At 47.1% G+C, this 23,917-nt stretch overlaps 1 protein-coding gene across 6 annotated transcripts in view; it reads left to right on the top strand.

Annotated features, from left to right (window-relative positions):
• ACSS1 (acyl-CoA synthetase short chain family member 1) overlaps positions 1 to 23,917 on the top strand; it is a 59,704-nt gene that overhangs the window by 16,377 nt on the left and 19,410 nt on the right. For 5 of the 6 annotated variants that reach the window (XM_023251525.2, XM_045053953.1, XM_045053950.1 and 2 more), the window contains exons 3-5: positions 12,403 to 12,602; positions 19,591 to 19,766; positions 20,163 to 20,315. In XM_023251525.2, coding sequence (XP_023107293.1) covers positions 12,403 to 12,602; positions 19,591 to 19,766; positions 20,163 to 20,315 — 529 coding nt within the window. The remainder of the gene's footprint in view (positions 1 to 12,402; positions 12,603 to 19,590; positions 19,767 to 20,162; positions 20,316 to 23,917) is intronic. The other variant, XM_045053951.1, reaches the window with a different exon arrangement.

Below are 23,917 nucleotides of genomic sequence, written 5' to 3'. Positions count from 1 at the left end.
GTGGCGTTTTCAGAGTGAGGACTTCACCTCAGGAGAACAATCTCTAGTCAGCTAAAAGGCAGCCCCTTCTCCTTCTTGTGGGCCCAACCCTTGCTGCTTGCTCTTCTCCTTGCCCCCAAATTAATTACTTAAATGAGCAAACTCCTTTGTTAAAATATTAGGGCAGTTGAAGGGGAGGATCCTTAATGGGCATAATGAGGTTGATGGGTTAGGTGCTTTGGGGTAAAACAGCCCTGTGATTAGTGAAGTTTCCCATGGCACGGGCCATCTGTCACACAGAGCAAAGTCAGTTTGCTCAGTGGGCTCCCCTGGATATGGGGAGGAGAGGCCAGAGGCCCTGGGCTCATGTGCTGTGTCCTGGCTTCCCTGACTAAGAGGAGGGAGGTGCCCTGGGCACACTCTTTCCCCTGCTGACCTCTGAGTAACTCTGATTGCAAAACTTGGTCGGGAATCCGCATGCTGACTGCCAGGATCTGGTAGAAACCCTGGGTCACTTGGATTGTGTACTTATCTTTCCTTAAGACTTTGGCTCCAGATGTTGAAACTGAGGAGGGTTTTGAATCTTTCTATACATGATCACTTATTGTTCTTGTTCTTCTTTTGAACCAGCTAAGTCTCTTGGAATTTCATATTTTAGAATGCCAAATCTTGGGACTACAGCAGGAATATTGTACCCTGAGAATGTCTATCTTCATGGCTAGGGAAACCTCCTTGATGGGGACCCTTCTGAGAATTCTCTGGGGCAAACAGTGGCAGAGGTTTACTTCTGGGAGCACACTTAAGCAAATGCCTCCCTTGGAGCTGGATTCCTCTTCTGCATGCAGGGATTATTGGGGGATGGTTGGGTTGTGGGAGGTGGAGGGGCACAACCTGGTGAGGGCATGGTGCAGGCCCTGGGGTGGGAGTGGACGGGGGAGCACACACCTGAAGGGTGGGGAGGAGTCAAACTCTGGGGTGGGGAAGGGGCTTGATGCATGTTCCTGAGGAGTGGGGACAGTTTGGGGAGGCGTCTTCTAAGACTAGGTGTTGTCGTTTCTGACTTTTTTCCTTTCTGCTTCTGGAGGCTCAAGACAGTGGGATGAGCCTGACTTACAGCTTCACTGTGGGTGGCCGTGTGGTGTCACATGGCCCTTCCCCATGTTGGTTTTCATCAGGGCAGCACCGTGGGCACAGAGGGCAGTGGTTGAACCTCCTCACCTGTCCAGAAGTGCACATCGAGGGGGCTGCATCTTCATTTCTGCCCCCTCTCCCTCCCAGTGCCCATTTCCTCTCATGCTAGGTGGATACAGAAGGAAGGGGTCACAATGAGGTTAGACATACTGTCCAATGTAGAGTTGACAATCGATGCGCAGCTAGAAGGGAGTGGGCCCCTGGCTGGCTGGGCCCCTGGGGAGGGTGATGAAGCATGGCCCTCACTGCTGGGGGGCACATATGGCACTGCACTTGGCCCAGTCCCCAGCGGTGTGGCCCCTGCAGTGCTGGCTTCTGGGCACCCAGTCTGGGGCAGGGCTGAGAGGAGGGCAAAGTGGGTAGGTGGCACGTGGGTGTGCCCCGGGGGTCCCTTCCCATGCTCAGCCCAGTGTCCAGTCTCCAGTGCCTGCCAGGCTGGATCCTTCTGTCCATGGCCTGCCTGGAACAAAGGGCACCAAGAACAACTCCTGGGAATATTCCTGGTGACTGAGAATGGGGTGTCCAGACTTCCATTCTCCAAAAGTCATGTCTGACCCTGCTGTCTGGGGGTAGCCCCTGGCTGATTGGACAGGAACTCACACTGATGATCTTAGCTCACATTCATGGTCATCCTTGGTTTTAAAGTCCAGGACCTGAGGTCCCAGTGAGCTTCCAGGATCCTCAAGCTTACTCACCTGGAAAGGTCAGAAATGGGGTTTGAGTTCAGCTTTGTCTGGCTCTAGCTGACGTACTGAGGAATCTGAGTCTTCTTTCTCCATCCTGAGAGAGGAGGTGACAGTGTAAAGGGGCCTCTGGCTGCTCTGCTATACTAACTCGGTGACAGGCTGGACTCCTGGTGGTTCCTGGTGGTTCCTGGTGGTTCCTGGTGGTATGTGCAGAGAGGGTGAGCTCTGCTGACAATAGCCTTTTACTGACCAGGACCCTGTGTTCCCAGCATCTGCCCCCACCCCCTGCTTAAGCACACGTTCATTAAGTGCTAACATCAGCTGGTGATGAGGAGGCTTGTCAGTGCCAGCATGCTCTGGGTGGCCTTGAAGAGGGACAAGGGTCAGCTACAGAAGAAGGCGGGGCTAAGGGCTGTGGAGTCCTGCCGTGACTGTGGGACAGTGAGGGGCAGGAAGCAAAGTGTGTGAGTGGTGCTCTGGGCCTTGGAACACCTTAGAGGCAAGGGTGGGGGATGCCATGGGTGCTGGGGGAGGGGTGACAGAGTGACAGATGGGTGCTGTCAGAACAGGGGCTGGCTGGCCTGGCACTCTCTTACCCTTCACTCTTTGTCCTGGGCCTTCCGTGGCTGTCTTGGACCTATTCTTCCTCCTGGCCCTGCCCAAGACTGTCTTGCACCTCATCTGAATGTGGTAACAGCAGTGGGTCAGGTTTGAATGAGAGGCTTGACAATTTTCCATCAACAAATCCATGTAAACTTCCTCTGAGAGGGCTGGAGTGAGGTTTCTGAGCCTTTGGCAGATAAGGTGACTCATTTGGGCCAGCATATCCCCATTCTCCCTGCTGGTTTTGTTTGAAGTCTTGGGGACACAAGCTTTGACTGAGTTAATGTGGCAACAAGGACATGGAATTTGGAAGAGGGCATGTAGGGTCCTATCAGATGCAGACATCTTCAGAAATTCCGAGTGGTCTCCACACCTCAGTGATGTGTCATTCTGGTATCATCTAAAGCAGTGATTTCTAGCTCAGGGTGTGCCTGACTCCCCTGAGGAGGTTTCCAACAATAAAGACCCAGCCCTGCTTGGGCCCTGCCGAGTCAGGATCTCCTGGGGGTGTCTGGAAACTTTATTTGAAAATACATCTCTGGTTATACAGCTGCTGGCACCCATCATAGGGAACATATCTGTTAGGATTCAGCTGTAGAAAAGGGAAGTCAGTGCCACTCTTTTAAGCAGAGAGGGAGCTTACACAGAGTGCTTACAAAGCCTTTGGGCTGACTCCAGGCCTCACCCTCTGGCACAATCAGAATGGACTCAGGAGACCCCGCAGGCACTGCTGAGTGCTCAAAACACACCACTGTGGCTCTGGTCTGGGGCCAGGAAACCACCATTTTGATGGCTCAGCTGCTCAGTTTTCTCTTGACATCTTTGTAGCTAGTGGAATCTCTCCAGGAAAACCCCAGCATCTCCCAAACTGCAGCAAAACAGCAGCCCACACTGCAATTGCTCCCCATGTGCAGCTACCAGGTGCAGCCTGAGTCCTAGATGAGAATTCCAGATGAGAGGTGTCTGAGGTGGCAGGTGCATCCTGAGGAGGCTGGAACAGATGCCGAGTGAGAGAAAAGCATGGTGACTGCAGGCAGGTCTAGTCCAGCATGGGTTTTTGGACCCTGATTCTGTTCGATTCCTGTGCAGTTGAATGTAACAGTATGAGGACCGGGCCTATAACCGCCCAGATCCCAGGCCACTCAGGTGGGGCCTGGTGGTCCTTCCTCCTGGTGCAGGTGAACAAACCCTCTGAGTCACTCCTGTGTGTGCCAGAGCAGTTCAAGGTCTGCTCTAATAGGTTCTGATCTTAACCCTGTCACTCACTTAATCCTTTCACCAAGGTAGGCCTGGCTAGATATGGATTCATTGCAGGATAGGCCATTTTCCAAAAGGGCAGTCTTCTATCCTCACATTATAAACCTGTTAGTTTTCTGGGCTTTATGACTGAACTGTGGGACAGTTTTCCAGTCTAGTGTTCTACCTGAGGAGGTCTTTGGCATGTTACCAGCTGGTGCAAATGGGGGCACTTTTGTGGGCCTCCAAAAGGGTGCCCCTCAGAAGGGGTGTGCAGCCAGCATCCCGGGGCAGGTGCCTTTGAACAGGGCTGAGCTGAGCAGCCATCTGCAGGGGCCCTGGTGACAGGGTTGCTGTGGAGTATATGTGCACAGTAGGGGGAAAGCCTCAGAAAGCCCAATTTCTGAACTTACACAGAATGCAGTGCCTTAAACTCAGGGTCAGAGAGACTGTGGCCTGAAAAAGGAGCTGGCTTGAGTGGAAGAAAGAGTGTGCATTTTGCTCCTCCCTTTCCTTCCAAATGAATATTTAAATTTCTATTAGCAATTGTTTGCTTATTATTAAATGCATGATTATTAATGAGTTAAATAAGCAAACAACAATTACTGCTTTTATGAAAGAAACAGTTGAAGTAACCTTTACGGACAGCCTCCATGGGGGTCACAGGCAGCTTTTGGGGTGTTGAGGGCTCATGAGGTGAGTTCTGGTGTCACAGGGGCTCCCCCTCCTGGCCCCTTGCTCAGTTGGTCAGTAAATTGTGTTGGTAGCTGGAAATCTTTCATGGGGGGAATATTCACACCACAATAATTGGCAAATGCTATTATAAATCAGGGCTTCCCCCCGCCCCACCGAGATAATTTGTTATTAAACATTTGGCAGCACAATAGTATGTTTCATGGACCCCTTATTCTTTTTTTTTTAACGTTCATTTATTTTTTGAGAGAGACAAAGACAGAGAGACAGAGCATGAGATCATGACCTGAGCTGCAGTTGGTGTCCCAGACCCCCCTGTTCTTTTTAGCAGTTTCTCCAAGCTGCTACCAAGAGGCCGGAAAGGCACCCTGGACCCGAGGCAGTCGTACCAAATTCTTGCAGCCTCCAGATTGCCACTGGTGCGGCTGTGTCTTCTTGCGTACTTTACTCTTGCTAACTTGGAATGTTCTGCAGACTCACAGGAATGCCTGGAAATAGAGGAACCCCTGGGTCCTGTCTGGTCTGGAAGTGTCGGCGTGAGCTCTGCTGCCCTGTGTCCTGTTGCCCTTGCTGTCCAGGCAGCAATGTGGAAAGAGCTGCCACACCACACGTGGGACATGTGAGCCTGGAGTGGGACCTGAAAAACATCCTGTGGCTTTTGTTCTTTTTAAACCAGGGAAAAGGGAATGTTTTTAGAAAGTTAAAACTTCATTCTGTTCCAGATTCCACCAGGGAAAAGAAATACTTCTGTGACTTTCCCTGGGAGTAAACATGCCTGGCCAGCCAGTGGGTGAATGTCCTGCCAGGGCGCCAGCTGTTTTCTGGGCTGGTGGCCAGGACTGGAGTCCACCAGCGCAGTCTTGACCGGGGCCGCTAGCCTGGCATCTGGCTCCCTCAGTTTTGTGAACTAGGCTTTGGGTCTGGAAAGGAAAGAACTCCTTTTCCGGAGACAAGACTTGGCTGGAGGCCAAGCATTGAGGTCTGAGGGGAAATCAGGCGTTAATTAGGACAGAGATTTTTTTCAAGTGTGACTGTTACCTCCATTCCCCAGGGGTTTGTCTAGAGGCCGGCTGCATGTCAGGTTGTGTCAGAGCAGGAGAGAAAGACTTAGGGTGAACGCTTCAACCTAGATATGCCTAGCAAGGAATACCCTTGGGCAGGTGGTCCTGAATGCAGAGCCAAACACAGAATCATGAAGGAAAAGTACACCCCACCCCCATCCCCATCCTCTCTCTTGTTCTCCTCTATCCTAATTACAAGAAAGCCTCCATGTAACTACAGTGAGCTGGCTTTGAACACTGCTCTTATTAATTTTCCTTTTGAACAAGGTCAGCCTCAAGTTTAGAGTTTTTAGTTTATTCTTAAAAATAATTTATGTTAAAAAATAAACTACCCTCCCCCAAATGTTACATAAATAACAATAGAGTTGGCAGATAGCAAAAATTATGAAATTTAGGAAGCTTTGCCATGGAAAACAAGCTGTCCTGATGCTGAAGGCTATGGTGGGGTGGGGGGAAACTGCTTAAGAGCAGGACCCTCGGAACCACGCCAGGTTCAAATCCAGCCCTGACCCCTTCAGGAAGTCAGTTAAGTTCTGTTTGCTTCAGCTTCTTTATCCAAGAGATGGAAGGGGGGTGGTGGTGATGGCAGCTCATACCCATGAGCTGTTGTGAGGGGTAAATGGGTGTGTGCAGTCAGAGCAGTCCTAGGCACTGGACATTCACTGAATAGCTGTTACTGTTGTTCCATGGGAAGAAAATGTGAATGGGGGGATTGATAGGCAGGAGGGAGGTATCCTGGATGCCAACATATGGGGGTTGGGGAGGGAACTAGAAGGTAGTCATGGTTGGCCTGGAGAGGAGGTTCCTTGTATTCACAATAGGCGACAGGTGTTGCTGGAGAAGGTGGGGCAGCTAGTGGAGATGGTGGAGACACAGTAGGTGACAGACAGGTGGGGTGCTCAGAGCATGGCACCTCCAGCCTCTCAGAACCAAGGCCAAGGGCTGAGTGCCTGTGACCTGCAGGACATAGGCAGTTCCAACTGTGCATGACACATGCTTCTCAAATCCACTGACCCCCTCAAGGTGAAGCCTTCCTGTTGCCACCTGCTGTGAGGGTACAGAACAGGTGGGCTATGCAGATGAGGGCTTCAACACAAGGCATTCAAATATCCTTGAGTCTCTTTCATCCTGAGCTAATGACACCATGACTGACACAAAACCAAACTGGGATTTTTATTCTTTCTCCTGAGAAGAAGCATGGGGGTTACCCACTTCTATTAAGGAATCACTGATTTACACTGAGTTTCTTTTTCTGCCATAATTATCGCTACTGTTTATAGAATGACTTTAAATGTGCATGGGACTTCATATTTGGTCCTTCTCTTCATCTTTTGGGGCTGCTGTAACAAAACACCACATCCTGGGTGTCTTATAAACAACAGAAACTTATTTCTCACAGTGTGGAGCCTGGAAGTCCAAGATCAAGGCACCAGCATGGTTGCATTCTGCAGAGGGCCTTCTTCCTGGGTGATAGCCATTGTCCTCTCACATTGTTCCTGTGGGAAAGGGCAAGGGAACTCTGTGGGATCTCTTCTGTGAGAGCATTGACCCCACTCCTGAGGGCACCCTCATGATCCAATCACCTCATGACCCCATGCCCCAGCTCGTAAACCGTCATCTTTGGGGTTAGGATTTCCATGTATGAATCTGGGGACACACACATCAGACCACAGCAGTCCTCACAGATACCTTGGTAATGAGTCCTGTTATTAGGCTGTTGTCTAGATGAGACAGTCAAGGCCCCAAGTGTATAGGGAGCTGGGGTGGGAACCCGTTTCTGATCAGATGTAGTTTGACTTCTGATGAGACACTGTCCTGAGATATTAGCTCCCCAAATCCAGTACTTTCCATAAACTACAGCATAGCCTCGAGAAAAATACACTTGTTTGCCAAACACTTGTTTCTGTAGAAAACATGCAGCTGTAGTGACCCCAGGTTCACTGGTTGACCTAGTGTTACCAGTGGCAATTCAGCTATTATTTCTTGAAAACCCTGTGTCTGGGGCCTTCCTTGGCAAATAGCAGCTTCAACAATTTTTCATCTTTAAGTGTGGTTACTGTTTTATATTCCACTGCAGCTTTTCTTTGCTAAAGGTCATGGTCATGAAAACAAATGATTATGTATAAGAAATATCAATCTTGGTTTATGAACGTATTTAGCCCATTTCCTGGGTGTCTATTCTCCCAGTGGTAGTGAGTGGCAGAGTGACCAAATTTTATCACCATTAAATCAGATTTAGCAGCTACAGTAGGGGTCTGCTCAGAGGAAGGAGTTTGTTCCTAGAGCTGGTTCTGAGATTCATGAGCCATCTCCATGCCCCATCTGGCCCTCCAGGCAAACCCTGTATGAGGAAGGGATCCTCATGCTTTCTTCTCATTCCCTTTCTTCTCTTACTATCCCATCTTCCTGAAATGGCTTGCTGAAGAGAATATCGAACTGCAGAGAAGCAAGATGAATGTCCTTTCAAGTTCTGCATCTAGACCCTGGAGTTGGCCCCTCCTCTGTCAGCACCAGGCTTGCTGGGGAGCAGGGACTATGAAGTACTTTGTGTCTGTCACAAGCCTTACATTCACAATATTGACATAATTGCCTGGGTTTATTTCCCTTATTGGCATAAGAAAATGAAGAGAAAAGTAGCTGTGAGTAGTTTATCAGTGGGAGTAGTCCTTCCCATTTGCTGTCAAAGGGATAGGACATCCTGCCAGTGTGACACTGATGTGATGGCCAGCCTCACCTTTTCTAGCACAGAGAGACAGAAGGCGTCTGCAGAGTGGACAGGTGCTCATGATAAGACCACAGGCCCAAGTTGTCCTACATATGCCAGAGTTCTCATCATTTCTCACTTATCTGCTGTTCTTACTGATTCAACAAACATTTATTGAGCGCCTTCTATGAACTAGGCTCAGCTCTAGGCACGGGGAAGAAGGCAATATCCCCTAAATCCTTACCCAAGTAGAGCTTGTACTTAGTGGGGCAGATGGACAATGAAGGTGGTAAGTATCTATTTAATGAACACTAAGAGCCAGAGTAATTATAGGAAGTGAGCAAATCATGCATTCCTAATTTGTTTATTTCTTAAATACAAGACGCACATACACACACAGCTTTTCTTACTTCCCTGGATTGGGAAATGGCTAGGAGGGAAAGATACTTTCAAATAGTAGCCATGAAAAAACAGCTTTAATTAGAAGATAGATAAATAAATAAATAAATATCAGTGTATTTCTTCCTTGGTTTCTTCTGAACTCTGTTTCCAGCTGTGTCCTGTTTTGGACTGAGTTGGGCCAGGGAGCCTTTATCCCTGCTGACAAGTGTCATGTTGTTTACAAATACTTGAGGCCAGATTATGTCTTTAGCATTATATAAACATTATTCTCTGCTGATGTTTAACAGTTGGCTATAGAATGTCTCCTCCCATTTCCCAAGGTCAGTCAGCGTTTTGCTGGTAGTAAGCACCATGAAAACCATGTCAAATTTATGTATTTGTGCACATTATTTCCATATGTCCACATTGAAGGTTTGGCCTTGAGGAGTCTACATTGCAGATAAACTTCAATATCTTGCTCAGTACCTGACAAACAAATGTTACTTTTCCCTTTGCACTTGAAAATATAACTAACTCACTTCAGTGAGATCATTTCTCAGAAAGCTGTATGTTGCCATCCCTTGGAAAGACCCTGTAGGCACAAGGAAGCCAGTATTTCCTGCAGTGACATCCTAAAGCACCAGCCTCTGAGTGGCTGCTTTATCTTTTTGGTACAGAAATAGTAGCATTTTAGTTTGTGGGAGTCTTTGAGAAGTCACAAATGTCCAAGAACATGCTTTTGAACAGGTTTTGAGTATGTAGAATGACAGGATCACTCAAATGACATTGATTTTTCAATGATTTGAAGACCCAGGTTTGCTGATCATATTTTCCAATGGTACAAGTGTGGAGGAAATTAATGTGCTCTTAATTTATATTATTAAATGTAGAGTTGAGGTTAAGGGTCTGGGTACCCATATTCTTCACTGAACAGGCACCATGGGAATGTAGGGGTCCATTTGGTAACCTGGAGGTATGTCTACAGAGAGTAAGTGGGGTCATGGATGGCTGAATAAAAGAACTGGGAGAAGAAAGGCTTCTTGGGGTGGGGGTATTGAAGAATTTGAAGGGGTGTTATTGAATGACAAATTAGATTTATTCTGGGTAGCTTTAAAGGGCTGAGCCAAGACTGATGGTTGGAATTTGAATGGCTACAAAACTTAGTCCAATTTTAGGAAGACTCTTTCTCTACTAAAATGACAAAGCAAGAAGCAGCCTGGTGAGATGGTGACCTCCAGCAGTATGATACTGAAACAGAGGCTGGGCCACTGTGGGCAAGAGTATGGCAACGAGATTTCTGGACCCCAGGGAGGCTGTACCATCTGACCTTCAAGGAGCCCTTTGATTTTGAGGTTTATGGCTTTGGCAGAGTGCATAGGAAGGGGAGTGTGCTTGGAGATTTACCCAGATCAAATTCTTTATTAGAAACTGCTCCTGATGCAGAAGCAAGAGTATGGGACCCACTGCATGCAGCTCTGGGTCCAGCACATGTTGATACCCCTTGATCCTCCAGGGAACATGTAGGTTGCCTCAGCTTGGTCTTCAGACCTCCTCCAGGGCCATAGCTCAACTTCCCTACAACAGCCAGGTGACTCTTGCCCCTGTAGGGAAAATCCACCGTTCCTTTCCTCTTTGCTGCCTTGCTCCTCCTCACCACAGACAACTTTTCCAGAAAGTTCTCCCTGCTGCTCTCAGCGACTGTAGCATGAAGTTGAGGTGATAAATGCCCTTCACACTGTCATGCATGTGTCTGCATTTCTCTAGTCAGAGCTGTGGTCCTGGAGGATACTTTCTCTCTAACCCTGTGGTGTTTGGAATGGAATTTTTAACATCTTAGGATTTAACCAAAGTAGTTAGTTGATTTTAGTGGTTTTAGAAAATGATTTTAAACACAGACATCTGATGGGAAAGGTAATGCTTACTGAATGTTTGGCAGGGTCCTGGGTGGATGACGCTTGTCATTAACACTTGTGACAGTTACACAAGGTGCATGTCACCTGTTGTTTCTCAGATGATCACATGGCAGCTGAGAAAGGTAAGCTGCCATGTTTAATACAGCTACTATGGAAAGCTAACCCAGGCCACTCTGTCTAGACAGTTCATACTTGTTCCTTGACTTCTGACTGCTGCCTTTGGTCTGCAGGATAAGGACCGAATTTCATCACCATATGCGTAACACACATTCAAGCCTCCATCTCCCTGAGCACTGCTCAGAAGCTTAAATCCTTAGCTATGAAAATGGTGCCTGCACTGGACTTGAATTATTCTCCTGCAACACTGATCATAGCTACCTCCTCAGTACTGTCACAGGCTGTCCCATCCTCCTTCCCTGGAGTAGTAGGAGTGCTTCTGAGCTCTGGATTCTGGGGAGTTTGGTGTTGGGGACTGTCAGGAAGTGCTCTTTCCTTCATCATAAACTTAGGCAAGGGGTGGGTGAGGCACCAGTGAATGGAGCCTTTGTCCTGAAAGCTTTAAGGAGAAAAGATGAAATCCTGCAGAAGAGGCAGGCTGGGGCCAGCCTGGGCAGAAACCACTGGTTGGAGGGCAAAGTGCAGGCTGGGCTTGTGATCTTGTTCTCATTAGGTCTCCTTGCAGGATGGCTTTGGGAAGAAACAAAGGCCCCCCTGAAGTCTCTGCCTGAAATGGGGAGTGTTCATTTTCATTCCATTGGTGTTTCCAGGCGGCCTCTTGTTGAACTTGGCCTTTCTCTGGAGCCCTCTCCTTGATGAACAGAGGGGAACTAGACACACAAACTTTTAAGGAGCTTTGTGAAGCTTGGAGGGTCTGGCCTCTGGCTTCCAGAGCCTGCAGAAGTCGGTGCTGCCCCACTAGGGCCTGCTGAAGTGATGCAGAGGCTGGTGTGTGGTTCAGGTGGTTGCCCCTCATTCTGTCTTTCCGTGTTAGTTCCGTGATTAAATAACAAATTAAAATCAAATTGTGTACACAAAAATGGCAAAATGACTGGCTATTTGCTAAGTCCAGGGTCAGCTGGACCAGCTGGTGGAACAAGATGGAAGGGAGTGCCTAGTTCTCAGGGTTGCCTTTTCTCCACTTCCTGCCCCACAGTCAAGTGGGCGGTGCCTGCGTGTGCTCCCTGTTTCCAGAGTTGACTCTCATTGACTCTGACTGGGCTGGATTAGGTCACATGCCAATCCCTAAACCAATCCGTTTTTCCGGGGAGATGCTGTGCTCTGATTGGCAGGCAGAACCTCAAGATTAGCCTGGGAGTGGAGGGAAGGGTCTCATGGGTAGGAGAGGTGCCAGGTGGTGGGTGTCAGGCTGCCTCTGTGTATGCTCTGCCTATTTCCATCACGCCAAGCCCATTCAGTGCCTGGACCGGAGGAAAAGGCGGTGCTGTCACTACCCCACAACCATTCCTTGGGGCTACAGGGTGGTTGGTTGTCCTGCGACCTGCTTTCCCTCCCTATTCGATGTGGCTATGCAGAATAGGAGTCTCTTGCATGAGCCTGGGCCCTTCTGGCTAGAGCCTTACTTGATGGCCTGCATTGATTCAGAAAACTGGGGCCTTACTTTCCCCACTAAAGGCCTTAGGAGATCTCTTTTGAGGACGAACATTTCCAGAAGTCTCAGGGATATGATGATTTTAGGCTTTGGACTCTGTGTTGAGAAGCCCTACTGTAAATGGACACAAGGACAGCCATTTTACCACAGTAATATGGGTGTGAATCTCTGTAACAGCCTACAAAATTGAAAACATTATTTTCTGGAAAAGATCTTGCCATGCAATAAGCACTTGAATGCCTGCTGGGTGTACAGTACTTGCTGTTTGCAGAATTATTCCACCCCAAATTACTCTGTGTTTTGGCCCTTTCCTATCTCTGATGCCCTTCTCTCCCTTGTGCTGCAGGGAACTGCTAGAGACCACGTGCCGCTTGGCCAACACGCTGAAGAGACATGGAATCCGTCGAGGGGACCGTGTGGCAATCTACATGCCTGTTTCACCACTGGCTGTGGCTGCAATGCTGGCCTGTGCCAGGGTTGGAGCTGTCCACACGGTTGTCTTTGCTGGCTTCAGTGCAGAGTCCCTGGCTGGGAGGATCAATGATGGTGAGCATGTGGGAAGGACCCTAGTCTTTGTTCCTTGGGGCCTGGCCATCAGGGACTTAGACAGATATTAATAAAAGTCACACAAATGACAGATACCACCAGGGACAGGGACATGGCTGAGTGTGCATTTAGTTCTCAGTTCTGCGAGCTGAGATCTGAGGGCAATGAGATGAAGAAGGGAAAGAAGATTCCAGGTGGAGGGAACAGCTAGGTACCAGCTGACTGGTTGGAGGAGCACAGCTTGTGAGGGCTTGAAGGAGGCTGGCGTGGCTGTGGTGGAGGAGGGAAAAAACATGTAGGGTGAGATAAGGCTGGAGATGTATGGGGAAGGTCTCACAGGTCAACAACTAGAAGACTTTCATCATGAGAGAGGGTGGGTGGACCACTTCTGGAGGCCTGGAGTCAGGTAGGGGCTTATGTTGCATCTTTAAGGCTTTCTGTCTACAGGTAGGTCAGAGTCTTTTGCACAGTGTGCAGAACAATAATGTCTCCCTTCTTTTTCTGGTGGGAGAGCTGAATGTATGGATGGTGACCCCATGTCTGCAAAGTCTGACCGCTGCTCTAGTAAGATCCTAGAGAGTCCCCTGAGCTGGTTCCCTAAGAAGGTTGCCAAATTATGGGGGTCACTGAGAGTTCTTTGTGTCTCACTGAAGACTTGCCTTTGGGTAGTGAACAGAGCTAAAGGGCAGAATTCTCAGAACCCTGCTGACTACCTTTAGGAAGGGCTGGGAAGCCTTTCTACTTTCATTCTGTGTCTCTCCCTCCACTTTCAAGGGTTGGTGCTGTCATTCATTTCTCTTTCTCTCTTTAAACTCTGTAGCACTGACTATGTGCCAGGCACTGTTCTAAATACTTTGCAAAAGTCATCTCCTTAAATTTGACTAACTTTGTATTTGTAAATATGGTATGAGATAATACTCTATTTCTCCTTTTCTTCATTTTTTATTACTGTTATTGCCATCCTAGAGTATACAATTCAGTGGCATTGAGCACATTCATGCAATGAATGTTGTGCAAACACCATCACGGTCTATTCCAGAACTTTTTCATCACCCTCAATGGACACCTCATACCCATTAATCAGGAATTCCCCATTTCCCCCTCCACCCAGCTTCTGGCAACCACTAATCTGCTTTCTGTGTCAATGATTTGCCTATTCTGGGTATTTCATATAAATGAACTCATATAACATGTGGCCTTTTGTTTATGACTTCTTTCACTACTCACAATGTTTTCAAGGTTCATCCATGTTGTAGCATGTATTATTGCTTCATTTCTTTTTTCCATAAATAAAATTTCACTGTATGGATGTACCATGTTTTGTTGATTTATTCATCTGTTGATGGACATTTGACTTGTTAACACTTCTTGGTTATTGTGAATAGAGTTGCTGTGAACATTCATGAGAACATCTGTTTTCAATTTTTTGTGTATATACCTAGGAGTAGAATTGCTGGCCCATATGGTAAATCTATATTTAACTTATTGAGGAACTGCAAAACTGTTTTCCAAAGTTGCTGCTCTGTTGTACCTTCCCACTAACAATGTATGAAAGTTCTAATTTCTCTGAATCTTCATCAACACTTGTTATTTTACTTTAAAAAAAATTATAGAGGCACCTGGGTGGCTCAGTTTGTCAAGGATCTGACTCTTGATCTTAGCTCAGGTCTTGATTTCAGGGTCATGAGTTCAAGCCCCACATTGGGCTCTGTCCTGGGTGTGAAGCCTACTTAAAAAAAATTATAGTCATCCTGGTGGGTATGAAGTGGTTTTTCATTGTGGGTTTGGTTTACATTCCTAATGACTAATATCACTGAGCATCTTTTCATGTGCTTGTCCGTTACTATGTCTTCTTTGGAGAAATGTCTACTTAAGCCCTTTGTCCATTTTTTAATTGGCTATTTGCTTTTTGTTGTTGAGTTGTAAGAGTTCTCTGTATGTATTCTGGATGCCAGACCTTTATCAGATTTATAATTTGCAATGATTTTCTCCCATTCTGTGGGTTGTGTTTTCATTCTCTCCATAGTGTCTTTTGATGCACAAAATTTTTTAATCATGATGAAGTCTGGATCACCTATTTTTTCTTCTGTTGTGTGTTGTTTTGGTGTATTATTCAAGAATTCATTACCAGCTCCAACGTCATGAAGATTTGTTCCTATGTTTTCTTCTAAAAGTTTTATGGTCTTAGCTTTTATATTTAGGTCTTTGATCCAATTTGAGCTCATTTTTTGGGGGTATGGTGTGAGATCCAATTTCATTCTTTTGCCTCTGGGTATCCAGTGGTACCAGCACCATTTACTGAAGAGACTGTTTTTTTCCCCCTCATTGGATGGCCTTGGCACTTTGTCAAAACTAATTTGTCCTATTGAGGGCTTATTTCTGAGTTCTCTATTCTATTCCAATGATCTGTATATCATCCTTGATTTTCATGTGTCAAACCACCCTTGCATTCCAGGAATAAATTCCCCTTGGTCATGATGTGTAATCCTGCTAATATGCTGCTGGATATAATTTGTTGTCATTTTGTTGAGGATTGTTGCATCAGTGTTCATAAGGGGTATTGGTTTGCAGTTTTTTTTTTTTTTTTCTTGTGATGTGTTTATCTGACTTTGGTATCAGGGTAATGCTGGCCACATAGAATTAGTTAGAAAGTGTTTCCTCCTCTGTAGTTTTTGGGAAGAGTTTGAGGAAGACTGATGTTAATTTGTCTTTAAATGTTTGGTAGAATTCACCAATAATACCATCTGGTCCTGGGCTTTTCTTTGTTGGGAGGCTACTGTTTTTGAAGGTGAGGAGACTGAGGCACAGAGAGGTTAATTGACTTGCTCAAGGTTACATTGCTAGTTAATGACAGAACTAGGATTTGAACCCAGGCATTGGGCCACCAGAGTTCATGCTTTTAGCATTACACTAGGCTGCTCTTTTTCTCTCTTGTTGACATGGTCATGGTTGTCAAGTGTTTCTGTTAAGATTCTTTTTTTTTTTTTTAGATGTTTTATTTATTTATTTATTTATTTATTTATTTATTTATTTAAGTTTTTATTTATTTTGAGAGAGAGCGTGAGCAGGGGAGGGAGAGAAAGAGGGAGATGGAATCCCAAGCAAGCTCCACACCATCAGTGTGGAGCCTAATGTGGGGCTCAAACTCATGAACCATGAGATCATGACCTGAGGTGAAACCAAAAGTTGGATGCTTAACCAACTGAGCCACCCAGGCACTCCTGTATTTTTATTTTTTTGAAAGACAGAGAGAGGGCACAAGTGAGTGAGGGGCAGAGAGAGAGACAGACAGAGAAGGAGAAAGAGAGAAGCAGGGCTCACCTGAAGCAGGGCCTGTGCTCACCTGAAGCAGGTTTCAAGCTCACCCAATGTGGGACTTCAACTCATGAACTGTGAGATCAGGACCTGAGCTGAAGTCAGATGCTTAACTGACTGAGCCACCCAAGTGCCCTAAGATTCTTTAAAACAAGCAAAAGCAGTGGGCCCTGGAGATTCAGTAGCTGGGTGCTGGAGCAGATCCAAGAACTTCAGAAATCCTAAACAACAGGCCATGGAAGGGTAGGAGCCAGGTCATATCTGAAGCCCTCAGCAGGGGAAACTCCTGTAACTTCTTTCTGGAACTTTACCATTAAGAGGCTCTTACGCAACACCTACAGCCTCCATGTACATCTGTTCAGGTGTCCATTTCCAGGGACAAGACTCTACTGGGACAGTTGTTTGCGTCAATGAGGGTTTTTTTTTTTTTGTTTTTTTGTTTTTTTTTTGTTTTTTTTTTTGTTTTTTTTTTTTGTCATTTATTGCTGTGTAACAAACTACTCCAAATCTTAGTGCTTAAAACAGTAAATTTTATTATTATATTTCATGATTCTGTGGGGGCAGGAATGCAATGGGCTTAGTGAGAATGTCTTTTTTTTTTTTTTTTTTTTGCTCCATGTAATCTGGTATATAAACTGATTGGTTTACATGATTGGAGCCTGCTGTGCATCTCTTTCATGTGGCCTGTTTGTATGACTAACCCAGACAACCTCAGGCAGTCAGACATGTTATATGATGGTTCATGGTTCCAACAGGAAGGAAGTGGAAACTGCCAGTTGCCCTAAAGGCAAGGTCCAGAATACACATGGCATCATTTTTGCTATATTCCACTGGTTCAACCGGTCTGGACATTCCAAATTCAAGGGAAGGAGACCAGGACTCTACTTCTACTTGAGAAGTACTATGAGACCAGGTGAAGGAATTTGCCATTACCTTTAATCCATCAGTGTGAGGGGCAGGGTGAGAGTGTGAGCATGGCCACCAGGGTCTCATCATGAGTTAGGCATGGAAACCTCAGTCAGTGTGTTCTAGTCTAAAGTTTCTTTCTCCTGGCCTGGCATCCAGGCTCTGACCACTCCTCTTCCCTTTATGTTCTCTGTTGCTTTAGGCTGTGTGAGGAATAGAGAGAGAGGACAGTATGGTGGGGAGGGTAGAGGACAACAGGAGGATGATTCTGAGAGGTTGTGGGTAGGGGCAAATAATGGCCACCACAGATGTCCACGCTCTAATCCCCCCAAACTTTGAAATATGTTACCTTACATAGCAAAAGGGCTTAGGAGATGGGATGGGCCCTAAAATGTGGAGATTATCCAGGTGGGCCCAATCTAATTACATAAGTCCTGGAAAGCAGAGAACTTTCTCTTGTTGGAGGCAGAGGACATGTAGCAGAAGGGGAGTTCAGAGCATAAGAAGGACTTGACCTGCCTTTGCTGGCTTTGAAGATAAAGAGGGTCACAAGCCGGGGGATGTAGGTTGCTCTAAAACCTGAAAATGATCCCTGGATGACAGCAAGGAAAATGGGGAAATGGGGACCTCAGTCCTCCAATTACATGGAGCTGAGTTCTGCCAACACCTGGGATAACCTGGAAGTAGACTTTCCTCCAGAGCCTTCAGATAAGAACTCTGCCTGCTGACACCTTGATTTTGGGCATGAGATTCCAAGAAAAGAACCCTATCAAGCTCACCTAGACTAGAGAACTGTGAACTAAATTATGAGTTTTCCAAACCACTAAGTTTGTGGTAATTGGCTATGGGAGCAATAAGAAATGAAGGTAGATGCCAATACCTGCTCAAAAACCAAGGAGGTAAAATTGAAGCTTCCTAGATAAAGTGTCACACTGATCTGGTCTGTGCCCTAATGCTATACACACACCCTGTGCCCATCACACAGCCTCGGTGGGGGGAACCACAGAGTGAGCTGTGCTCTCCAAGCACCTCCTAGGGACTGGGCATGTGCACGCAAGTTCCTGCCCTGGAGAACTGTTTGGGCAGGAAGCCTTGGACAAGTGAGTGGCAGGAACAAGGCAGGTGCCATGGGAGGCTGTGGAGGGGCCATAACCCACATAATGTGATTCTAACACCCGAGATGGGCTGGGGCCACTACTTTCTCCTGGGGGATCCTGAGCTTTCTTTGTCTATCATCCCCTTGAGGATAGTCTCTTTCTACCTGCTGGGTCTTCTCTCTTCCTGCCCCACTAGTTGTTTACCTGGACCAATTCCAGCTTCCAGGATGTAGGCCAGGGTGGTCTCTGACAGACTCTGCCCAACTGATTTAGTTGTCCCAGGGTGACCGATGGCCAAGGCCTGAGGAGCAAAGAGTGTGTAGCTGGGGGCCTCTGGTGTGCAGAGCTGGATGACACTGCCCTGGGCACTGCAAGCACTCTGTATCTATCTGACCCTGGGTGACCCAGAGAAGGACTGAGAGAATTCTTAGGTGGTCCTCAAGGTCATGTCATCTCTAGCGCCCTTGGAAGGAAGAAAGAATGAGTATGTTGCTAGAAGGCACTTTTCACACTGAAAAGCTGAAGGAGATTGGTGCCTCAGTCAGGGCTCCTGCAGAAGCAGATGCTAAGAGCTCACGGTAGCCAGTTCATTTGGGAGGTGGTCCTAGGAAGCACTGTAGGGCAGTGGGGAGTGGAGCTGGAAGAGGAATCCACCAGACAAGCATCCACAGTGGGTGCCCGGAGCTCAGTCCCTCAGGGAGCCCTGGGAGGTAATGGAACCACATGTGTCAGGATGTGACACCACATGTGAGGGACCTGGGGTATGTATATTCCAGCTCTTGAGTCATTGGTGGAGGGCTCCTGGGTTTGTGTAATCCCCTAGTGCTTCTTCCTTTGGCTTTGGAAGAAGCCCTTGATGCAGAGTGATAAAAGGTCTGGGGATGTGTGTGGGACCCTGGCAGTTAGTACTACAGCTGAGTATTTGTTCTGGGATCTTCCTTAGGGACCAGCTATATAATAGCCCACTACAGCCTTGATCCCTCTGGGTCATCCCAGGTTGAGGCACGATGTTGGTGGTTGGGGGGTCATTCCTTTGCCTGTGGTTCTGATGCCCAGTTTTTGTCTGTACCTGATACCTTGCTCAGGGCCCACCCTAGGTCAGCTGTGGAAGCTTGGGTCTTCCCTGCATTGCCCTGGGCCTGGCCAAGCCTAACCAGGTTGTTGAAGAGCAGGTGTGAATCTTGGAGCTCCTTCAGTTAAAGGCAAGGGTAGGGACTGGCAGCTCCTGGCACCCACTGGGGTGTGGCCTCTATTTTCTGGGCAATGAAGCCTCTTGACCCTGGACAGGGCAGGGGCCACACAAGACATGTTGGGGCTTGGTCTCTGGCTGCCCAGCTTTCTTGGTCTCTGCATCTTAATGTTGCTTTGCCACTATAGTGGCTGTGGCTGAGGGCAGTATGATGGCCTCTCACCTGGGAAAGCTCCCAGGGCAGGTGGGAGGGAATGGTGGAAGTCTCCCACTCAGAGCTGGGAAAAGGCCTGGCATTTCTGCATTGAGCACAAAGATCACAAAGCAGGCAGACCCCCTCCCCCCACATTTTGCTGACTCTTTTACTCAAGAATGGACTTTGTGTATCACACTCTTAGGCCTGGACTGTGTGGCTGTCAGTCTGGGCTGTGAGAGTCATAGTAGGAAGGAAACTGACCAGAAATATGTTTGTCTCCATTAGCTAAGTGCAAGGTGGTCATCACCTTCAACCAAGGACTCCGGGGAGGACGCGTGGTGGAGCTGAAGAAGATAGTAGATGAAGCTGTGAAGCACTGCCCGACCATCCAACATGTCCTGGTGGCTCACAGGACGGACAACAAGGTCCACATGGGGCGTCTGGACATCCCCCTCGAGCAGGTGGGTTTGTCTCACATTGTACAGTTTAAGGAGAGGTTAACTCCTATTGGGTTAACTGGGTCTGAGTCTTGTCGGATCGTGGTTCTCAACCTGGGTCCCCCAGCAATGTTCAGGGTTCCCTGATGGTATCTGATGGACTTACATCCTGGTTGGGAAGATGGAGCTCAAATACCACAAACATACTGAAACACTTAATGGAATAGAAATGATCAGATCCATCCTTTTATTTTGTGTTCTCTGCATCTGGAGTTGAACTAGGGCAGAGTAGAGCAGGTGAACTGAATCTGGTCTGGTGAGGCCTGCAGCAGCTGGGCAAGAGGTGTTCCTTAGGATGGGTGAATGTGGAGCAGAGCGTAACTGCCTTGGATGGGGCTGTTTGTGTCTTCCCCCTTCTAGGAAATGGCCAAGGAGGACACTGTTTGTGCTCCAGAGACCATGAGCAGTGAGGACATGCTCTTCCTGCTCTACACCTCGGGGAGCACCGGAACACCCAAGGGACTCGTCCACACGCAGGCGGGCTACCTGCTGTATGCCGCTGTGACGCACAGGGTACGGGCCTTGGTGGGGAAGGTTGAGAGTGCGGGGTGTCCCACCTCCCGGGCAGGGCTCTGAGCAGGGGGCCAGGAGAGGCTGAATTTAGGGCTAGAACTCCTGCTGTAACATAGTGCCTGAATGCATGAGGTGTTAATGTTTCTTCTTGTGTGCTCAGGAGCAGGGCCGTTGTGAGTTGTAGCACTGGCATAGCGAGTGGTAGGCATGGGGACTGAGTTCTGTCCTTGTTGGGAGAGTCTGGATCGAAAATTTGAGACTCACTGCAGGTCTTTAGCCCCTTTGCACCTGTGTCTGTGCTGTCTGCTTGCTCTGTAAGAGTTGAGCCCTCCCCAGGTCTGACATGTTCACTGGCACAGCTGTGTTCTGATGCTCAGGGGCCCAGGTGCTGAGGCCATCCTGGGCCCCTCCCTCCCTAAAAATATGTCAAAACTCATGTTTTACAACTGAGTTGTTATAGAGATGAACATGTTAAAATGTTCTCTTCTACTTAAAAGGTCTTTTTTTTCCTTGTGATGTTAAAAGAAAGGAAAACATCTTTTTTTGTTAAAAAAAATTATTTATTTTGAGATTGGGGGGAGGAGGGGCAGAGAGAGAGGGAGAGAGAGAATCCATGCTGACAGCGCAGAGCCTAATGGGGTTCCATCTCACAAACTGTGAGATCATGACCTGAGCCAAAATCAAGAGTTGCACACTTAACCGACTGAGCCATCCAGGGGCCCCTGGGGCCACATTTTAAAAGTAAAATTAGAAAAAGATTTACTTTTGTAAGGAAACTTAAATTTAGTATATGGCAATTATATTACAGTGGGCCATCCTTTAGGGCCTATAAAGCAGATGGTATGTCATTTTTTTTATTCCAATAAGTGCATTTAAAAAATCAGTTCTGATTTGGGGGCACCTGGGTGGCTCAGTTGGTTAAGTGTTGACTCTTGATTTCAGCTCAGATCATAATCTCATGGTTTGTGGGGTTGAGCCCTGTATCTGGCTCTATGCTGAGTATGGAGCCGGCTTGGGATTTTCTCTCTCCCTCTCTGCCCCTCCCCTGCTTGCACTCACTATCTCTCAAAATAAATAAATAAACATTTAAGAAAAAAAATCGATACTGATTTGAATATTGGTGGGTTGTGGGGGTTGTGTTTTAATGTGTCATCCCTGATTACTTGGGGAGTAGTTGACTTTTCCCAGGTAGGATTTGGTTTCAAGATAGTGTTTATGCACCTGTCTGTTGCAAAAGGCACAACTGCACTGCTGGTGCCAGCTGCAAAGGGAACTGGGTAGCCAGGTGACCAGCAAGCCCAGGCCCATCCAAGAAGGGCTCCGATTTTGGTCCCGCGTGGTGGCATCTCTCCTGCCTTGGCCCCCTTCCTCTGTGCTGACCACATTCCTTCCCAGGGACTGGAGAGAGCCTCATAGTGCCAGCAAAATCACTGGCCTGGTTGCAGTCAGGGCCCCATTTGCCTCAGTCACTGTGGCTAGGGATGGGGGTGGAATGTGCTCATTGGTCAGGCTTGGTCATGTGGGAGGTGAATCTCCTGAAATGAATGGGGAGGAGCAGGTGCTGGGAGGCAGGTAGCAAGCATGCACACTGCGCATCACACAGTCTCTGAGTGGTGCTGCACCAGTCCCACTGGCGGCTACTCACACCCAGGACTAACGATGTTGAAAAGCAGAAAGACAGATGTTGTACCGAACCAGGCTGAGCAGACAAGTACCTGAACTCAAATCCATATTAGAACAGTTGTCTTCTGCCTGCTGGGTGACCTTGAGCATGCCACAGAACCTTTCTTGACCTCAGTGTTCTCAACTGGAAAACCCCACCCCTCTTCAGCTCTCGGTGGTGGGAGGAAGGTTGAAGGATTGACACATCATGTAAGTAAAAATACTTTGGAAAATATAGCTAATGAAACCAAATACCAAGAAAGTCACAGAGTAGATCAAATTGTTTCCACAAGTTTACAGTGAAGTTAACATTAGGGAAGCTGTAAACATGGAGAGAGATTAGTTTTTAGTAATAATAATTACCAAAATTGTTGGAGGACCCAGTCTACATGAGCAAAAGCAGTCAGAGTGTAGGCATGGGACCATCTTTTGAATTTCTCTTCAATAAGAATTTTTTTTTTTAAGAATTGGGAATAGAAACTTTGAGCCTACTATAGATGAAAGTATGCACACATGTGGTTCTCTAGGGGATAAGGACAGTTGGCTTTGAAGGGTGTGAAGAGATTTTGGAGGTATACAGTAGGGTCAGGCCCTTTGGAGCATGGCTGGCCCCAGGCACTTGCTACCCTTCCCAGAACTGCAGGGAGAGAAAGACTTGGCAATTTGGTCCAAGTTGTATTAAACATTCTTTCAGTCCCCAGTGCTGTGGGGCTTTGGGTGTGGGCGTCCTGATGCTCTGGTGCTGTGAAACCACAGTCTTCCTTGAAATAATCCCCCCAGCCCCCTGCCTTGGGACACAGCTCCACAGGGCCCTGCCCATCTCCAGACCACTATACTGTCTGGAGACTCCTGGGGATTCTCCACATTCATCTGTGGCAGCAAGAAACTGGTCCACTTGCCCAAAGATTGATTGATTGATTGATTTTTATTTTTTAATATGAAATTTATTGTCAAATTGGTTTCCATACAACACCCAGTGCTCATCCCAACAGGTGCTCTCCTCAATACCCATCACCCACCCTTCCCTCCCTCCCACCCCCCATCAACCTTCAGTTTGTTCTCAGTTTTTAAGAGTCTCTTGTGTTTTGGCTCCCTCCCTCTCTAACCTCTTCTTTTTTTTTTTTTTTTTTTCTTCCCCTCCCCCATGGTCTTCTGTTAAGTTCCTCAAGATCCACATAAGAGTGAAAACATATGGTATCTGTCTTTCTCTGTATCACTTATTTCACTTAGCATAACACTCTCCAGTTCTATCCATGTTGCTACAAAAGGCCAGATTTCATTCTTTCTCATGCCCAAGTAGTATTCCATTGTGTATATAAACCACAATTTCTTTATCCATTCATCACTTGATGGACATTTAGGCTCTTTCCATAATTTGGCTATTGTTGAAAGTGCTGTTATAAACATTGGGGTACAAGTGCCCTTATGCATCAGCACTTCTGTATCCCTTGGGTAAATTCCTAGCAGTGCTATTGCTGCGTCATAGGGTAGATCTATTTTTAATTTTTTGAGGAACCTCCACACTGTTTTCCAGAGCGGCTGCACCAGTTTGCATTCCCATCAACAGTGCAAGACGGTTCCTGTTTCTCCACATCCTCTCCAGCATCTATAGTCTCCTGATTTGTTCATTTTAGCCACTCTGACCCACTCGCCCAAAGATTTAAAAGAAATCTTTTTATTGCAAAATAGATCAGAATACAGAATAGAATCCAGAAAACCACTCAAATCCCATGTGTGGCTTACTGAATTATTATAAGGCAACCCACTTCAGTAAAGAAGTGCAATGTCACTGGGGTACTGGGTGTTGTATATAAGTGAAGAATCACTGGTTTCTACTCCTGAAACGAATACTACACTGTATGTTAACTAACTTGAATTTAAATAAATTAATTTAAAAAAAAGGAGTGGAGAAATGTCCTGTCAGCCTCACAGAAGCCCGT

Source organism: Felis catus, chromosome A3, assembly GCF_018350175.1.
Source record: "Felis catus isolate Fca126 chromosome A3, F.catus_Fca126_mat1.0, whole genome shotgun sequence".
NCBI classification, from domain to species: domain Eukaryota; kingdom Metazoa; phylum Chordata; class Mammalia; order Carnivora; family Felidae; genus Felis; species Felis catus.
This window is presented reverse-complemented; position numbering and strand designations above follow the sequence as displayed.